We start from the raw sequence: 20,350 nt of genomic DNA, 5'->3' as shown, positions 1-20,350 counted from the left end.
AGCCGCAAACTCACTGATGCGCCTGCAGCCTCTCGGAGTTCCTGCTGCTCTAAACATTAAAATAATTATTTCATTTTCTGTTCCTCACTTCTGATTACCTTCAATGGTGTCTGTTCATTGCAACCACCAGGTACAAAAACTAACTTGTTTTTATTTGACTATTTTTCTGTCCTGTATCTGTTTATTATCTTCCTGCATCTCCTCTCAATCTTAAAGAAAAACTGCTACCTGGGTTCATATATCTTCACCTCATGAGTTACCTTTGAACTGCAGTTCTAAAAGATCTACCGACCGCAAAAACAGCAGAGTGCTTGCCGGCCGCATCAGTGGTGCTTCACCGAGGACAAAACAGGTGATGCGCCCCGATCCACAGCAGCGAAACGCATCAGGCACAAATAAAAGAATAAAAAAACAGAAAACATCAAAGGAAATGAGCCGACATGAACGATCGCGTGTTAAATTAGTTTTTGAGGTGGCGACACTGTTACTGTGGCCGTGCTCAGGACGCAGATGTCTGGAGCGCGTCAACAATCAGAGCTTTGCATGCACAAACTGGTTAAGGTTAGGATGGGGGTGAGGGGAAGGTTAAATTGCAAGAGGGTAAACGTCACAATTTGGTTAAATGTCCGTTTTACGGTGGGTGTCGGTACCGACGCTCTGGCACAGCGCGTTGCTTCCCGACGCACAGGAGCTTGTCACCTGCTGACAGCAGGCTGCTGTCTTTTCCGTGGACTGCATCTTGCCGGTCATTATCACGTGACAGCGACTAGTCGATGACAGGCATAAAAAGTCACTATAGAGCGGTGAATTCGACTAGTGACTAGTTCATACAACCCCTGCTACTGCTCCCCAGAGTGTTCTGCAGCATAATCAGAACGTTCTCTTTGAACTTGATATCAAATTTTCGCCTCCTCTACGTCTCCGCACGGTTAAAGTTACCCTCGCGGTCTATCACTGGCAAATCGAAAGTGAGACGGATGACACAACCGCCCCCTGTACTTGCTTGTTACCACATTCCACCCGGCCACAATAAAAAACGGCCATTATTCACCTCCGCCAACTCCGACACCGGCCAAAATATGATACCCGGCAGTTAAATACAGGCTAATATTAGAGGATTTACGGTAACTGACGGAGAATTATACAAAATACACCCAGACTTCTCCCAGTTATACCAAGTACTCATTGTAATAAAGTTCATTTACATTCTTCAATATCTCTTCAATATTTTACATGTTTTAACTCAAATGTTCGGTTCCCCCACACAACTAGTCTGTACTCTACGCAGTGTTTGGGAGTAATTTAATACTTGTACAGCCGTTCCGTATTTAGACTACTAATTGTGAGTAACTTTATTCCATTCCAGTAACTATTTTTAAATATTTGTATTTAGATTACAGTTAATTTTGTAATACCAATGGAATACTTGTGTGTTTTCTACTTTCCTCCTGAAAGATGAATGAATACATTTCAGGCAATGCGTGTCTCCGCTCTGTGTAGAATATAGTCTAGCAACGATCCACTGATGGCTCTGTTGTGGCGGGATCCACGATTGTCTTTCAAACTGTTTCGGCATTCTATAGGATAACAAACAACGTGATGTACTCACCGCAACAATGTCAGTCAACAAGACAGTCTGCCATTCTCCATCAAAGAAGATGCAAATACATCCTTTTTATAAGTGAACTTGTGTACCTCTATCTGCTCTTGAGTCAAAGAAAAACCCAAGTCTAAATAGTCCAAAGTTGATGATCAGTTTCCATCTATGTATCAGTAACATCCCGCTGACCAACAGAGTGCTGTGATGGGCCCTCCAAGCCCATAGGATTGGACCAGTTCGCCATTACATTGTGAAAGAACTACATAAAACATAAAATAATGCATTGTTTTTCTGAATAAACACGCTAGTTGGTTAGTAGCTTCTGCAGAAGTGTCTCACTTTATTACAGAAACAGAAAAATACTTTATTGATACTTTGATAAAGTAATAAAAATTATACAATAGTATCATTTAATTTTTCCCAGTCAGTACATATGTTTAGCACAACTAAATTTGTTCAAGGGCCCGGAGTTTTCTCCAGCAGACACCATGAGGGCCAGATGCTCTTCTGAAATAAAGTTCAATTATAATTATATCTTAATTTAGTGATGTTTAAAATGGCTTTGTTTTCCATCTAAACTGTTTTGATTGTAGTTTGTGTTTGGAGAAGAAAAACAGTTATTGATATTTGGGACGTGAATTTTGCTGCTAAACTTCAAATTCCCCCAAGTTTGGGGGGGGGGGGGGGGCGTTAGGGCCCAAAGGGTTGAGGGGACCAGGTGGAAAGGTCTGACCGCCCGGATGTGGCCAATGGGTCGCCAGATGAGCGTCGCTGGTTTAGCATGCCCTGTGTATTCCTGTGGGACTAGCTACCTATGCACATTGTGACATTTAATTGACTTAAATAAAGTAATCCAAGTATTTGGAACACAGCACCAGGATTAAGTAATGTAATGCATAACAAAATACATTTTAAAGCAGGTATTCAGTATTTTGTAACTAAATACATTTACAAAGTATTCTCCCCAACACTGTGTACATTACAGGAGTTTGGGTCCAACCATTCTTTGGCACTGTTCAAAGCTAATTAGAACCTTTCAGTGAAGATAAAACTGTCAAGTTTCAGTAGCTGATTTATAGAGGTACCTGAAACCAAGAAGCTAACTGACAGAAAGGTTACTGTGAAGGTTGTGTGCTCTGCAGAGTCTATCTGTCCTTTCATATTGTAATGTCTCCATATTGTATCGTCTCCCCTGTATCGTGATACCGTATCGCCATAATTTCACCAATACACATCCCTACTTTATAGCAATACCTTACTGTTTAGCAGTTTCTGTGGGAAACAATAAATGCTAAAGTTTATTGTTAAAATAAAAGGATTTAAAATAAAAAGGTTGAAATTAAAGTTATTCATTAGATATAATTTAATAGCTCATAGATGAGTTGATAGAATAATTAATATTTAATATAGTCATTAATGGTGGCCCTAGTTGGAAGTAATTGTTACTGTGGTAGTTTTGATCAGCTGTTTGCTGTAGGATACAGCTCCTCTTGATTAATATTGGAGACAAATCAGTAACATGACACTATTCCAGAAACTTGTCGATGTGTCTGGATCAAGTATGGATTTTATTTTTCTGTACAGAAGGTGACTGATGACTGAAGCACTCATTAGTCTACTGTGTTTTATGATCCTAAACTAGGAACAGATTTAAAACTCCTGTGGGGAAACTTGAAACTTAAGAATATGGTGCAAAGTTAATTAATTTCAGTATTTCAACGTAAAAGTTGAAACTAATATATCAGATAAACTCATTCCATGCAAAGCCAGATAGTTCAAGCTTTTGTTTTTTCAGAATCAGAAGGTTTTATTGCCATATGTGCGAGAAAACACAACATTAGGAAATGGTTGCGATACTTGTGCAAAAAGAAAGATAAAAATAAGAGTTAATCAAATATAGGAAGTAAAAAATATAATCATCATAAAAGAATAACATAAAATGGCAATAATTAGAGAAGCAGCTACTATTTACACAGTGTAGGTACGTACTGATCAGAGCGGATCAGTTCAGGTACAAGCAGGGTCAGGTGACTGGGACCAAGCGATTGGAGTGGGCAGCCCTAGCAATGTCCTTCATGAGTCCAACAATAGAGGGGAAGAAACTGTTCTTGTGGCAAGAGGTTCTGGTCCAAATGGATCTGAGCCTCCTGCCAGATGGGAGCGAGTCAAAGAGACTGTGTCCAGGGTGAGACGGGTCAGCTGTTGTTCGACCTGCATGCCTCAATGTCCTGGAGGTGTACAGGTCCTGTATAGAGGGGAGTTTGCAGGCGAGGACCTTCTGAGCAGAGCGTACAACACTCAGCAGCCTCTTCTTGTCCCTGATATTGGCTCCAGTATACCACACAGTGATTGAAGAGGTCAGGATGGACTCGATGACTGCGGTGTAGAACTGCCTTGTCAACTGTGCTGGTAGGTTGAATTTCTTCAGCTGTCTCAGGATCTACATCCTTTGCTGGGCCTCTTTTTGATGGAGGTGATGGTGGGCTCCCACTTGAGGTCCTGGGTGATGGTGGTGCCTAGGAAGCAACAAGAGTCCATCATCAATATGGGAGTGTCAGACATGATTATAGGGGGGGGGGGGGGGGGGGGGGCTGCACGCTTTCTAAAGTCCACAGCGATTTTCTCTTTCTTCTGAGCATTTAGCACCAGGTTGTTGAGGCTGCAGCAGGACACCAGCCGTTCAACCTCCATTCTATAGGCAGACTCATTCCCATCAGATATGAGTCTGATGACCGTGTTGTCGTCTGTAAGCTTGATAAGCGTGATTTTTTGTAACTGTGATTCAAAATCTCTGAATATTAGAATATTGTGAAAAGGTTAAATGTTCTAGACTCGGTGTCAATCAGCTAATGAATCCAAAACACCTGCAAATGATTCCTGAACCTTTAGATGGTCTCTCAGGCCTAGTCCACACGTAGCCGGGTTTTTTTTTTAAACGAATATCCGCCCCTCCAAAAACTTGCATCCACACCACCTCGTTTAAAAAAAAACTGTCCACACGTACCCGGATAAATACGTTGTTAAGGACATGCCAGACCTGTAGGCGGCAGTACTTCCCCCGTTCTTAACCTCGTCCTTCGTCTGTGGTCTTCCGCAAGGAGCAGTAATTCCGCTTGCAAAAACAAACAAGCAAAAAGCGCTTGGACAATTGATAAAGCAAGCGCAGCTCTGAGGGCATCCATGCTGTCGGCTAGTGTGAACACAGGTCGCACACGTGATGTCAGCATTTTTTGTCGCGGAAAGTGACGTTGCGGACCTTAAAACTCTGGTTTTGTCTGTCCACACGCAGACACCCAAAACACTTTGGCCGGAGTTTTCAAAAATATCCGTTTTCGTGTGAAAAAACCCCGTTTTCGTGTGGATGACAGGCCAAAACGTAGAAAAATATCTACGTTTTGGCAGATCCCCGTCTACGTGTGGACAGGGCCTAAATCTAAGCCGGATTACTGACATAAATGAACTTTTGCTCCATATTACAAATTTTCCAGTTTCACCTGTAAACTCAGAAGCTTCCTCTTGTTTTATTTTGTTGCTGCTTGTTTTCTCTTGCCAAATGTTTCTGAGGATAACTCGGTTCCTAATAAAATAGTTTCATCTTTTTGAACTGGTAAAAACTAGTGCGGGCAACATGGGTATAGATGACTTGAAGGCTGATTGTGGTGATGATGTGTTTTAAAAACTTGAATGTTCTGTCCACACATAAGCATGAAATGTTATTTTAACTGTGTAGGTTGTTGCATAAAAAACAGATACCAGAGAACATTTGGAGAATTAGATTTGCATTTCCCCTCAGTTTCATACATGGACCTCCTCGTTGATGAAAGACAACAGGAAGTAGTTTATTTATGTTGTTATTAATACCACATGGATTTTCACATAACCACAGCAGTATGAATAAGTTGAAAGCAACTTAGATATCAGTAAGAAACTTGAAGCTTCATCATTTCTCAGCACAAGCAGAAACTTGACTCAAATACCCCAAAGGAATAACCTGCCGTAGTTTCACATGATCTCACTGTTGTTTTATGAGTTAGTACAGATCCGTTATTTCCACACAAGATCTGGAGCAAACGTAGAGATTAGCTCCTCCTGGAACTTGCCTAAAAACGTCAGGGCTGTTGTGGCCTGAGATCTTTTCTCTGGCTCCATGTTGGTGCTTAGTTTACAAGTCCACCGAGGCAGTGAGCTGTCATCCACTCTATAGATAGATACATATAGATCACATAGCTACGGGGATTTAGCAGAATTGAGTCATAATACATAATTTTTTGCTACTTTGACAAGTATCTGGCTGTCTGTTAATCACTGCATTATCAACCACACAGTGTGTGCTTTGTTTGCCATAAACCTGGGAACAAATTCACACTTGGACGAGGAAAATGAAGGTGATGTTCGCCTGTTTGTTTGATTTTTGCTGACGTGACTTTTCAAACAGTCCTCCTTCAGGCGGCAGAATTTTAACGGTACACTCGCGCTCTACCCATATACAGGTGTGGCCAGGTGATAAAGCTCCACCTGTTGGCCCACTGAGACCTGATGAGTCAGAACAGTTCTGATTTGCTTTGGTCAGTGCAGCAAGTGCAGCTCTAATCAGGCACGAGAAGTAAAACCAGCTATTTGGAAGCCTACTAAACTAAAATATTATAGGTTTTAAAACGGTGCTTATTTTAATCACACTTTAGTTTACACCACTGTGGCCGTGCAGCACAAGCTTCTGAGATGTAAAGTCCCATCAGATTACATCAGAAAATGGACAGCTATTATGTTTAATGTCTACCAGGTTGAAAAAGTGGGAATAAAACCATCATTGTCATAAAATGACCTGTTTAATTGCTGTATTTACTATTCCAGCCTCCTTCATGTGTGTTTCTATGGAAAACAAGGAAATTTGACCTCAGACCATATACATCTAGTGTTGTTCTACTATAAACTTGGTTGAATGAAAATGTGTACCCTCTTTCCTGCTTCTCTGAGTCGTCTCTTCATGGGAGCGAAGCTCTTCAGTGTGTTTATTCTTCTGTTTGTTTAAACCAGCTTCATTAGGGTAAACATCATCACTCACAGGGCCTGCTGCTCCAGGAGCCAAGTGCAGGCTTCCGTCTCTGCCGTTACAATGTGAGATAACTACTTTATCATTACTCCATTATATTTGACCTTGATAATTGATATAGGCGTTGTTTGTTTTCACTCCCAACCTCTTCCCTGAGAGTCTCGTCCCCAGATAGATTATACCCGGGGTTGTGGGAGACTTAGAAGGGGAGATAAGCTGACAGAAACATTTTCTCTTTCCCCTGGAAACAGAAAGATGTGCTGGTGAGGCTCTGCTTTGATGATTCAGAGTCTTATACTAATTTGGGGGCAATTTTGCGTTATGAAACCCAGCTTTGGGTCTTGATTTATTGTTATCAATAATCGTATTTTCTTTTCTATGACAGCAATGTGAAAAATGGTTTGTGGTTAATTGTTAGTATGTTGGTATTATTAAGCCTTCGTTTGGCTGTTTGTGATGCAGTCTTTCTCAGTAAGTGTCTGCAGTAACAAAGTGGTCCAGTCTGAGAATCAGGAAGTCTTCTCTATTTATGAAACTTACAAAACATCCCGCTCTGACTTTCATTTGTTTCTTACATACGTCCTCTGACATTTACGGTCATCGGCCATTTTATTAGATGCACATTGTTTAAAGGGGGTTGGGTGCCCTTTTGCCTACAGAACTACTTTAATTCTTCATATCATAAATTCAACAAGGTGTTTCAAACGTCCCTCAGAGGTTCTGGTCCATGTTGTCATGAAATCATGACAGTTACATCCATGATGTGATTCACGTGTTTCACCACATCCCAAAAGTTCTGGACTGGTCTGAGATCTGGTGACTGTGGGGGTGATTGGAGTCAAGTGAACCTGCTCTAAAAACCAGTTAGAGATGATCCGGAGCCTCATTTATCAAGCTTGCTTACGCACAAAACGGGTTCGGAAAACTGCGTAAGCAACTTTCCACGCAAACTTTGGGATTTATGAAAGAAAACATCGTAAAAATGTGCGCAACTTTAAGTTGACTAAGGACCTGGCTTACGCACATGTTGGACATGGAGAGCACCTGCAGTGCTGCTCTGAGAAGATCCAATCTGCTTATTCTCCCCAGACAGCAGCGAGGTCTTTTCACCCACACACTTCCGCTTACTGGATGTTTTCTCTTTTTTATTTATTGACATTATTCTTTGTAGGGTGAAAATCCCAGTATATCTATATTAGTGTTGTCAAAAAAATCGATACCCAGATATAAATCGATACTAAAAGTGGTATCTAAATGAGATATTCCATCCCTGTGGTATCGATATTATGGACTATTATACACCGCTTTCTTCAAGTACACCGACACGCACGACAGCCAGATGCCGTAAAGCAGCCTCCGCCTCCCAGACAAACAGAAGAAGACGCCGCATGGCTACATTGCAATTTCCCACGCGAGTTGTCTCCGATCCAAGTTTTGTCTGCTAAATAAATAAACAAAAACATAACCAGCGAATTTGGGAGGCGCTTCACAGCCCAACTTAATTAGCATACCAAGTCCGACACGTAGTTGTATATTCACGCTTATATGCTTAAAGGAAACTCCCGTTTATTGCAACCCGGACTTAATTTCTAGCATGCAGTGCGTTTGTTTACTCACGCTGACAACTTTGGTGCTACTTGGATTCCCCGGGGTATTTACCGTAGGTCCATCGCCGAATCGCCGTCAGTGTATATCCATATAACGGGTGCAGACGAGCACCCATGGTGCAGCCTCGAAATAAGACATTATCTGCACCAAAACATCTTCATGTTGAAAGGTTTTGTTAGGAATCATTAACGTGATTCCCCCTGTTCGTTTGGAGCGGGTCTGGTCTGGGATTTCTAGGCATAAACAGACTAGCTGCGGCTAATCTAACCGGCGCTTTTAATGACGTCACTGCCGTGCGCCAGTCTGTTTTTATTAAGATTACCGGTAGATGTACCTTTGTCCTACTGTGGAGAAATTCGTTTTCTCCCTTTATTGACCAACAGAGTTGTTCAAAAGTACAGAACAAAACGTATGGCGTTACAGCTTATGACAAAAATGCACCTTAAACAGAGTTTAAGCAGCAAAACATCACTCTGCAAATAGTGTATATATAGTGAGACAATTCATGATTTAAAGTGTTAACTTTCACCAGTTTTTGTATGCACGTTTTAAAAAATGCTGATACTTGAAAGGTTTAAGCACTTAATACACTTAATTCTTAAAATTTAATTTTTGTAATATAAATTGAGGAATGTTATTTTTTGAATAAACTTGTTCGATAAATGGGTGTTTTTAAATAGTATCGAAATCGAGTATCGAGTTTTTTTCAAGTATCGAATCGAGTTTGAAATTTTAATATCGTGACAACCCTAATCTATATAATAGCATAGAACTGGCAAAAGAACTAAAAAAGATTACAATAGAAGACAACGACATACTCATCTCGCATGACGTCACATCCCTGTTCACAAAAACACCAACCCAAAAAGCAATAGACAAGTAGTTAGAATCAGACGGGACAAGACTTTACACAAAAGAACAAACCTCACAGCAGATGACATAGCACAACTGATGGGACTGGTAGCTAGCTCCACTTACACATACAATAACACAATATACAAACAACTGGATGACCCGTTATCAGCCACCCTGTGCGAGTTTTTCATAGAAGACCTGGAACAAAAAGCCGTAGCCACCGCCCCCCCAAACTGCAAAATAAAATTATGGAAACGCTACGTAGACGACATACTGGAAATCATACCAAAAGGACAAACAGAAACACTAACACAACACTTGAATAACATTGACGACACAGACAACATAAAGTTCACATATGAGTCAGAAACGGAAGGCAGCATAGCTTTTATGGACATGAAAATAACCAGGCAGACCGACGGGACCCTGAACATAAACACATATAGGAAACCAGCACACAGAGACCATTATCTATTATGGACATCAGAACACCCCACCATACACAAAATGTCAGTAATCAGAACATTATATCAGAGAGCAAACATGGTAACAGAAGAGAGAGACCGTAAACAAGAGGACAAACACATACAACACACTTTAATGACCTGCGGATACCGACATGGGCGATAAACAAAGGAAAACAGCAAACAACAACAGAAAGAAAAGAACAACCTAAGCAAAGAACCAGAAACCCAGAAAGACAAGAACCAAAACCAGTGATAACCCTACCATACATCAGAGGCATAACAGAAAAAATAAGAGCAACAATGAAAAAACACAACATAAACACACCAACAAAACCATACACAACAGTTAGAAACAGACTAGTGCACCCAAAAGACAAAATATCAGCTGGACATAAATGTGGGGTCGTTTACAAAATCCCATGCTAACTCTGCAATAAAACATACGTAGGAGAAACCAGATGCCAACTCAACACACATACAATAGAACATAGAAAGGAGTGTGAGAAAGAAACAAGCCGAAGACTTACAAGAGCAGCTAAAGAAGAAACAGAAAGCACAATAAAGAAGTCAGCTGTAACAGACCACTGCACAAGAGAAAACCATATAATGGACTGGGACGACACAAGGATCATAAACACCGAACAACAGAAATACAAAAGATGGACAAAGGAAGCTATCGAGATAAGGAGACGTGGATGTGGGACCATGAACAGAGACGATGGAGTTTACACGTTGGATTGCGCATGGGACTGCATCATCGGAGAGGGAAGAGCGGGCAGCAGAGGGCGGTAACGTGCTCTGCTGCCCTTGGATAAACGGAGTAGGAAGTGACGCCACCATCAGCGTCAGCTCTGAAGATGTTTGCAGCTGCAAACAAAACCGTCAGCAAGGTAAAGAAAAACCTCATCTATGTTTAAAAAAAGAAACAAAAATGGAATTCCCAGTAAATCTGCAGGTTCTGAAAAGCTCAGACCAGCCTGTCTGACCCCAGGAGCTATTCTATGTTCAAATTCCCTTTAATTCCTGCTCTTCTCCGCTCTAATGGTCCATTTGAACCTCAGCAAGTCATTCACTCCATCTAGAGCCACTGATTTAATGTATTTGGACAAGTGTACTTGATGAGTTTGTGGTTGCAGATTTAATGTCTCTTTGGTCATTCATCACATCTTTGTCATGTTGAACAGAACGATTTGTGCATGTAGGTTAAATCTTGTTCCTGACTTGTTGTTTTACAAACTCTCCAGGTCTCACAGGGTCAAGCTGGCCACGTCTCCTGGTTCCACCGTGCAAAGAGGCCCCTCCTCCCACACAGTAGGCAGCTTGTGTGTGTGATTAAACGTGTGGGCCCCATAACTCTTCCTCTATTTTTATCACTCCCTCTTTGTGCATGGGTCACCGTCTCCCGTGAGAGACTCGGCACCCCGTTAACAGTCTGACAGGTAGCCGAGTGTTCTCGTTAGTCACTCATACCGTCAAACAGATGTAAAAACACGAGCACGGCTGCTGATGCATGCTATAAGCTCTGCGTGTGTCACTGAGCTTGTACATTTGTCTAGTCGTTTACCGGCGCCCGAGTGTAACAGAGGTCTCTACAGACACACACAAGTAAAAGCTGATTGTGATCGTCATGTGTGCTAAAGGTGCACAACCTCTGCGTCAGTTGAGAAGAAGATTTTACGAGCTCAAACGTTGCCTGAGAGGAACTGTTTCACTAGTGTGACAAGCCATGACCCATAGAGCTCCGGACGTCACGTGACTCTCAGAGAGTAGACGCCATGTTGGCAGGCAACTATGGTAAACAAAATGAACGGGTTCGGCTTGGATTTTACTCCGCTGGAGTTTCCTTCTCACTTTAAAACCGAAGAAATCGTTTTATATAGCCAGAAATTAAATAGACTAAACATCTCCGACCCTTACCGTGCCCCTGGGATACTTTTTAAAAACTCCAGAAGCTGTCGGAGAGGACCTCTTATTGGATTTGAGATGCCCTGACATTTATAATTTATAAAACTAATAAACAAAAACACAAATAACATAGATTTACTTGTAAGTAGTTTAAATAGAGTGCTGTGCTGTATAAACTGAACGCCAGGAGAAATCACTAATCTGATTTTGTCCGTGAATAAAATAAATATGTCAGGCAGGAGCGTCTCAGGATCTGTCTTGACATCTGTCTCGGTGAGACAGATAATAGCAATGCAAAGTGCTTTTTATGTGTGATCTGACAATTGATCAACCATTGCTTAAAAATGAAATACAGCTTAGCCGGTTAATTGCTGTGATCATAAAACACGTAAACGGCAGCATGCAGAACTCACGAGGCCACGTTTTACGTGATGTTTACTTGTTGTTATGAGTAATAAGACAGAAAAAGCCACGCCAAAATAAGTTTAGGAAGCCCACTAAGAATCATAATAAAAGCATTTAAAACAAATTCCATACACAGTTGAGGAAATGTTGGTTTAAGTACCTATGAAGTGGTCGCTGCATAAGTGAAAACCACTCTCGGAATCCCACAGCTTCATTTTAGCCCGGTGACTAGCGCGTTTTATTGCAATGATCCAACGTTTGAGGCGTTCCGGATCTTGGGGAATCCTGTAGACGGCTCATCCCTTATCTTGTCTGCGTCTGTTCTGGCATCTTGGGGCACAACAAGAATCTGCCATATTTCCCGATTGAGTTTTCTGACAATAACAAATAGTCCAGCTGCGGGCTACTGCCTGCCAAGATGGCGCCATTCGATTTGAACTGTTGCATGCCGGGAGAAGTGACGTCAACTCCCGGAGCTCTATAGGGAAAGTGCAGTCCAGGGGTGGAATCTATCTTTGTCTTTCAAATTGTCTCCACATGCTGTTTGACAACAAACAACGTGACATTCTCACCGCTACGGATATCAGTCCACCATACACAGGCAAAGAAGATGTAAATACGTCCTTTTTTTTAGATAAAGGACTTAAGTTCCTCTTTCTGCTCTTGACTCAAAGAAAAGCTCAAGTCTAAATAGACCAAAGTTGATGTCAAAACCATTTCAAACGAGCCACCACCATCTTAGTTGTACTGCTTCATTCCACCCATCAAACAGATAAGAGAGCTGTGATTGGCACACCACCAGTTTGGTCAGTGCTGCTGAGGTTCCAGTGGTGTGTGTTTGGACCTGCATGCAGAGTAAAATCACTTTGCTCCTGCTACTGGCAGGTACTCTAGTTTGTACAATATTTACAATTGAAACACGCCCAACTCCAGAGAAAATGTAGCATTTACATTAATTAAAAAATGAATTTTAAGTGAAATAAACTTTATTATTTTGCAGGCAGGATACGTTTTCTCATTTATTTTGTGTCTACATGTTCATATGAGGATAAAAGGGATGGGTTCTTACAGTTTAATGGTGGGATGGTTCAGCAGGTTTGACTGAAAAAAGAGCATTAAAAACTAAAACTTTTTGCTTTTTTTGCTCTTAGAATGTTTGAAATAGCTTTGAAGGTGTGCACTCAGCATCAGCAGTATTGAGGATAACTTCGGTTTGATGATCAAATAAAAGGTTTATGCACAAAAATGTCTTTTTCTCATGCAATTAGACATCAATTAACTTTTATTTGCACGGCAAACCACCACATCTGAACGCCTATGACAGTTGCTGCAGCTAAACGAGTTGTAAAACGACCAAACTGCGCAGAGACAGGAATTTATTGGTTGGATGAAGCGAAATGTTTGGGTTTGTGGTAAAAACCAACCTGACTTCTCTTTTTTTTCTCACCTGAACAAAACCTCTACTTGTTCTTTGGGTTTGTGCGTGTAAAATATAGGCAGCAGGGGAGATGTTTAGGTTTGTGCACCATGTTGTCATGGATACTGTAAACATATTGTTGAAGTGGGTTACTCAAAGACCCACAAAGATTATTGAGGACACTCCGTTTCCTGGGGCATGGTGGGAAATGTAGTGTGGATGAGCTGTCGGGGCTCCTCTTCTCCCCCTGGATTTGTGTCGTATGTTTTGTGTGCTTGCCTCAAGGACCACGCTTATTTGGCTGTTACCATTCATGTTGGACCAAGAGCCTCATTAAACAGCACTGTATCATTTATTAGTTTGGCAAAGTGGTCGGATTATTATTGCTGTCTTTGATGTTCATAGAGGATTTGCAAGTTGAATTAAATATCAAAACATTTCCTAAAACATGTATTAGGTATTTGGTTTTATTCTGAGTGTTTAATTGATTTATTTAATGTCAAGAGAGCAAAACCGCCATAAAAATTCACATCTTATGTAAATCATTATGAAAAAGAAAAGCCGTCTTATTTTCCTTTTCATGCAGCTATCCGCTACTGTCAATGAATTACAGCCACACAAAACAAGTGTGTACTGCCTGCGTCTAGGCAACTGTGTAGTTTGTGTTGTGGAAGTGTCCAGCTCCACTTTTCTTTCTGCAACTTAACAAAAATCCTTAAGCTTCCTTCTCTGGTGAGTGAAACATGAGGTTTCATAAGCCTTTGATCGTGGGTCCTGAGAAAGGTGGTGCGTGTCTGCCCGGGTGAATCTGCTCAGTCGGGTATTTTGTTTCAGAGCACTTCCGCTGGGGTGAAGGGGGGGGTAACTGTAACTCATTTGAGACAACCTAAGAAAACTTCCAGGATCCATTCAGAAAAACTGTCTCCTTCATGCTCTGCTGAAGGGGCTGCCCGTGACATCATTCACGCTCCCCCGCTGTCTCTCTGACCTCATCGCCGTGTAAGCTGCATGCTGTTCCTCTTCCTGATATTTCCATGGCACCCTGTCTACAAAAGACTCAGTCCATGCCAGTGCTTTGGGAAGCTCTTTCCACACCTGCTATGGTTCGCCTCCAACTTCTGGAACCTTGAGGCTACACACACACGGTCCCTTTGTTGCATTTCCTCTTTTCAGGCTACCTTGGCTCTCGCTGACAGATCATTGTGTGCTATACTGACATGCTTTTTGTCTACAGAGTCTCCTGACTCAACCTCAGGACCACCTTGAATAACAAATACCTCCACAGAGGGGCCACAGACTGCACACTGCTTGATTTATGTTGTTTTCCTCTAAGGAGCTGTGCTTGAGCATTAAAGAGAGTCTGAGTAGACCCTGGCACATGCCTGAGTGTGTGTGTGTGTGTGCATGTGTGTGTTTATTATGCATTTATATTCATTGTTGTTCTGTCTGTTTATTTTTGCAGACACTACCCCAAGACAAACTTCACCTGTGTGGCTGATACTCCAGAAAACCTCCGCCTCAAACAGCAGAGCAAGATGCAAAGCCAGGTAACTACTGAAAGGAATATCTGTTAACCAGACTCCAACAGCTGTCCTCTCTTCTGTCCTCATCCGATTCCACTTGAACCTGTGTGTGTTTACACATGACAGTATTCACTCATGCATTCGGAGAAACCATCTGTTTTTGGGTCCTGGTTACACACCTCTATTATGCAAATAAACACCTTTTCACACAGAGTGCGTTTACATGCAGCCAGTAACCCTTTTAAAACCCGAATATTCACAATAACCCGGTTCCGCAGGTCCATGTAAACACCGCCAAAACCCCGGATATGCTCATAACCGGGTTTGTAAAAACCCGGTTACTACACCTGGGGTAACCCTTTTCTAACCCGAATGTTTGGTCGTGTAAACGCATATCGGGATATCCCCATCAAAGCGTGTGTTCTGCGCATGCTCTGTTCGCAAGGAATCTTGGTCTTCTGAGTAGCGAGACGTCTTGTATGTGCCAGAACACCGGAAGTAAACAACAAGTTGGGAGCAACGTGGCGAGTCGCAGCACAGCACCACACTTTGAGTGACGAGGAAACTAAAGCGCAAACAAACGCGGTCGCTGTCTCTTCCGAACTGGGAAACATGTTGTTGTTTTCACGGATACCGGAACAAGAAGAACCGGAAATGACGCATATTGCGTCTGGACGTAGTCCATACGTCCTGACGCTACCCCAACGTTCGCATTTAAATCGGGGTATGCAAGTTAGGGGTAACTCTTTCTATTTATGCTTGTAAACGGGTTATTCTGATCAACTCAGAAACCCGAATCCCGACCTTAACCCGATCATAACCCGGATTTTGGCTGCATGTAAACGTAGTCACAGTCATCTTAGCAACAAACGGTACATAAGCAGCTAAACTCACTTTACCATTTCCTAAAACTTTAATCCCTTCAGCTTTTATAGTGAGAAACAAAAAATGCATGGTTCTCTTAAAGAGCAAGTCACCCCCAAACCAGAGTATTTCTCCACCCACATTTCCTGTTGAAAAAAAATGCACCAAAAGGTGGTATTGCCTGGTGGACCAAGAGGTGTGGCTGTGGCAGTGACTGACGGCAAACCCAACCCCACTCAGAGGTTCTTTGTCAGAGAATTGAGCTGCTAACACACACGTGCACACACGCCCCTCTTGCAAAGCGAAACATTAGCCGGCTTCCTAGTGAGGGGGATTTCTTCACCAGAGCAAAGAGAGGAAAAGGGAAGGGAGGAAGGATTTTTGGAAGAGGCGAGCAGCTCAGCGCGATATCGTTTTGTATAAACTCGTGGGTGGACAAGCCAGCCAGAAGCGTGTTTGAGGCTTAGCTGCAGTACAGAGCAGCCATGTCAAAATGACTGGCTAATGCAGATAACACCAACTTGGCCGATAGCAATGGCTGATTAAACGTCAATGTAGTGCAGACGTTTAACCTGGAGATGGTGCCATACTGATTGTTCGCAGCAGAGTGTGAATTAGCAGAGCTGAAAATCAACTTTTCTAAATCCGAGACCACCGAGACCATGGTCTTTAATCGGAAAAGGGTAGAATGCCTTCTCCAGGTCAGGGATGAGGTTCTGCCCCAAGTGGAGTTCATTAGTAAGGGAAAGCTGGATCTTGAGATGGATAGGTGGATTGGTGCCGTGTCTGCAGTGATGCAGGTGTTTTACCGATCTGTGGTGGTAAAGAGAGAGCTGAGGCAACTTAGTCCCTCTGGCTGTTTTAACACGCTCAGAACTTCCAGGCAATCAGAAGTCAGTCAGAAAGTACTTTTCTACTGATGCATTAGAGACATGGATAACATTGGTCATGAATATTTTGGTAAAAAATCAATAATTATAAAATATTAAATGATTTTTATGAAAGACTAAGTTTACTGTTATTAAGCTGTATTAAGTCTTAGATATATTTTGTTTAGCAGCATATTGTCATTTCTTCTTATCCACAGTTGAATGATATTGTTACACACGGAGCCACGGTAACTTCAGCTGTTAAAAAGCTCATTACCCAGCTTGGGTTCAAATAAAAGCTATCATTATTCCTATTGTTCGGTCATTAAATAAAGTATTTCACGTCGTCCTCCACCTTTCATTTAAGATCATGTTATGCTAATGAATGACACAAATACATCTGTTTTGGTAACATTTTGAAAATAGATCTATGCACAATCACAAGCAACAATGCGAAGTGTTGCATGAATCAGTCAACTTTCGCCTGTCTGACCGTTTTATATGTGCTAACAAGCGTAGCTGTGGTGACCATCCTGGACTGGTTTGAATCACAAAGTTATCAATGATGTGTCCTCATCGGGTCATGCAGAGATTGAAACACCCAGTAGACATGGCTGCAGCAAGGTCCTGTTTGTTTCCCCCCCCCCCCCACACACACACACACACACACACACACACACACACACACACACACACACACGCGCGCGCGCTTAACCATTACACCTGATTTCCTGGAACAACTTTCTTGTTCAGTGCTGCTGTTTGGGTAAATGTGAGTTTAGTTATTAGTTTCACATATTTTATTGCACATTTTTTGCAAATACTTGCATTTTTTGGATTCATCCTTTTTTTTACCTGCTTCTGGATTTTTCCATACAGCTCATTGTTTTATTCCATTTAAATGGCTCCACTATTATGTTGAAACGGGTCCATTTAGTAAAACTGTTCCCGTTTCTGCAGGGAAACCCTGCTTATTGACATTCACACAGATGATTGTTGATACTGAACACCCACAGGAACATCTCCGCAGCCCAGTCACAACCCAACCGTGGCAACAGCGCTGGCCTACAGGAGTAGCCCCTCCTCTTCCTCGACGTTACATCAGTACAAACCTGCCTTATAATGGCTCGAAAACATGAAGGCCTGCAAAATTCCCAGCAACATGTAGGACTAGTTGGCCTGGAATTATTTTACATGATCACTAAATGTTAAAATGACACATTCCAACACATTCTACTCTTAAGCTAACAAAAGTAAGGTCTACTTTCACAGTCGAACAGAACATTATACGACACAAATGTTGTTCAGATTTGTGCTCACCTTCAGACCTTTCATCATGATTATATGTTTTTAGGCTGTATTTAAATAAAAAAAGTATTTTGAACCAGAGGAGTTGTAAAAAAAAGTATTAATTATAATGTCAATCCATTTTGACGCTTGTAGTTTGTGCTGCTTGTGTGGTTTCACTTCTCCCAGTCAGCCTGCCGGGTCCTGGGTGTGGTCACTGGTGTTCAAGGAATTTCTATGCGAGTGGCATCAGTACAGTATGGCACAATAGGCCTAAATTGCTACAGATGTCATTTCAACACAGTTGCAGACATGTTTCTGTATTCAGGAGCTGCAGGAAGAGGAGACATTAGTGTGTTAAACACAGGAGGCATCCATGGAGAGAAGCTGGTTTTTCTCAGCATGTAGCACAGAAAAGAAAGTGTTGTGCAGACAGGAGGCCGGGCTTATCAAAGCGTCGTCTAATCCTAGTGTCGTTGTCAAATGTGGTGTGTGTGTGCGTGTGTGGTGTGTGAGAAGAGGTTTTGTGAAGTGGGGTTAGTGGTTATGTGGGGAGGGGGGTAACTGAGAGATGGAGGACAGATGGTGTTTTTCTGCGTGGATTGAACGTCTAAAGAACCCCCACAACAACCCAGCTGATGGTCAGGTTTTTAATGGTTTAGTAGTCCCCAGATATAATGTTGTTTTTGTGTCCCGCTGTGGGAGGAAATGTGAAATGTTCATTCTGGTTTAGATGCTGCGTCCGAGAGGAAACTGGTCAAGTTATGAAAGCTTTTTACTAAATGGTTGTTTTTATAGTTTAGAGAAAAAGATTCCCAGCGAATAACGGATTCATGCAGGAACATGAATTTAGAAACACCAGCTGTCGTTAATGAAAGTGATGCTTGTCTTGAATAACTTCCTGCTTGCTGTAGAGTTTCTGATGCTGTTAAACTGACAGTTTATGTTTCAGTTAAGAAAAATCTGCACCATGTGTTTTTGATGTGAGACTTTTTTGGCTAGCTGTTTCCTAAATAGCCGTCATCTCCCATCACCACCATCACTGCTGCTATGTTGCTACGGGAACCCTATTCCTATGGCCGCAAGGTAGAGGTTTGTCACAACTCATTGTGAGACTTTGCAGGGAGAAACCAGAAGCATGACACAGGCAGAAGGAGACCATGGGGCACCCAGCAACTCCATATCCTGTCTTGGTTTAGAGGTGCCTGATGGCACCGTTTATTCGAGAGGAAATGGACTGACTCTGATGGAATGGGCGGGGCTGACTCAGGTGCAGCTCCGCCTTTGTGGTTCTGCAGCGAGCGCCACTTGGTTTATTCTAGCTTCAGCTTTGCTATTATTGACTCTTTGCACTGACGTCACCTAATCACGTGGGTCCACCATGGTGGACGGCAAAAGCATGTAAACAGTGAGCGACAGGAGTAATACACAAAGGGAAAAGTAGAGCCTGAAACTGTTTTTGTGATCAAAACAAAAACAAAACTCCTCCAACTTTCTTCAACTAGTTCATGCCCAGTTCAGTTATCAGAAGAAGTAGCGCATCTAGCGGGGGCTCATAGAGCGGTACGCTAACTAGCTTACCAACGTTGGCTTACTTCTCTCTGCAGCTGTTCACCGATGTAAACATGCTGCTGACTTTGCCTAAATTCACCCCTCTGGATTTATAACTTTGTTATAAACAGCGTTTCACTTTACACCAAAGCTGATTATTAAAAAGTCCGGATCCCTACCAGCTTCTGTTGCTGGTGGGGTTACCGGGTTCAGCTGCTGCTCTCACACCGGAGTGAGAAGATCTCTGAACGCCGACGCTCATATAAATAAATAACGTCATTTTAACGCACGTAATCGTACATCGGAGCTTTAATATTGTTAATAATTGTCTCGCTTTACACTACAGTGGACGGAGCGCAGCCTCCGTGGTGAAATGCCCATCCATCAGGATTATCAGTAACTAGTATAAACACATCACATTTATCCCTGTCCCGGTCTTCCTCGTGAAATAAATGAACATTAATCTTACCTGGTAAAAACATGTTCGCTGCTAATCTCTGCTTGATTGATCGCTGCAGTTCATCTCCATCCTCAGACTCCATCAAAGTTATTAAAAAACAAAACGAGTTGAGTTTACATGTCTGTTAGTGCAGCCGACCTCGCAGCAAGCTAAAACCATTTTACTGTCAAATCTACTAAATAAAAGAGAGAAAAGGCTACAAACTGGCTTGTTTTGACCACCTTCACCTCCAGTTTATACAGGTGTAAACGGTCTTTTTGCCGTCCATCATGGCGAAGGCATCATGAGTGGTGTGACGTCACGTGCAAAGGGTCAATAAATGCCAACATCCTCCCCCAGGGAGCCGCGGCAAATCCCGTTTTAATCAGAATCAGAATCAGAATAGGTTTATTGCCATTGTCAGTGAACAAACAATTCACAAACTAGGAACTTGCTTCGGTACTAACGTGCTACATATAACATGAATAATATAATTAAAAATAGAATAAA

General features: G+C 42.1%; 1 protein-coding gene across 3 annotated transcripts in view; it reads left to right on the top strand.

Moving 5' to 3' along the window:
* The window catches only part of lasp1 (LIM and SH3 protein 1), a 40,740-nt gene that overhangs the window by 13,942 nt on the left and 6,448 nt on the right, over positions 1-20,350 (top strand). The window contains exons 1-3 of one of the 3 annotated variants that reach the window (XM_070551429.1): positions 10,103-10,470; positions 10,825-10,891; positions 14,770-14,854. In XM_070551429.1, the coding sequence (XP_070407530.1) occupies positions 10,299-10,470; positions 10,825-10,891; positions 14,770-14,854 (324 nt within the window). In that variant the 5' untranslated portion in view covers positions 10,103-10,298. Of the gene's footprint in view, positions 1-10,102; positions 10,471-10,824; positions 10,892-14,769; positions 14,855-20,350 lie in introns of those variants that run through there. The other 2 variants (XM_070551430.1, XM_015948848.3) reach the window with 2 other exon arrangements.

This window comes from Nothobranchius furzeri, chromosome 5 (genome assembly GCF_043380555.1).
Source record: "Nothobranchius furzeri strain GRZ-AD chromosome 5, NfurGRZ-RIMD1, whole genome shotgun sequence".
NCBI classification, from domain to species: domain Eukaryota; kingdom Metazoa; phylum Chordata; class Actinopteri; order Cyprinodontiformes; family Nothobranchiidae; genus Nothobranchius; species Nothobranchius furzeri.
Note: the sequence above shows the minus strand (reverse complement) of the source record. Positions and strands in the feature narration are given on the sequence as shown.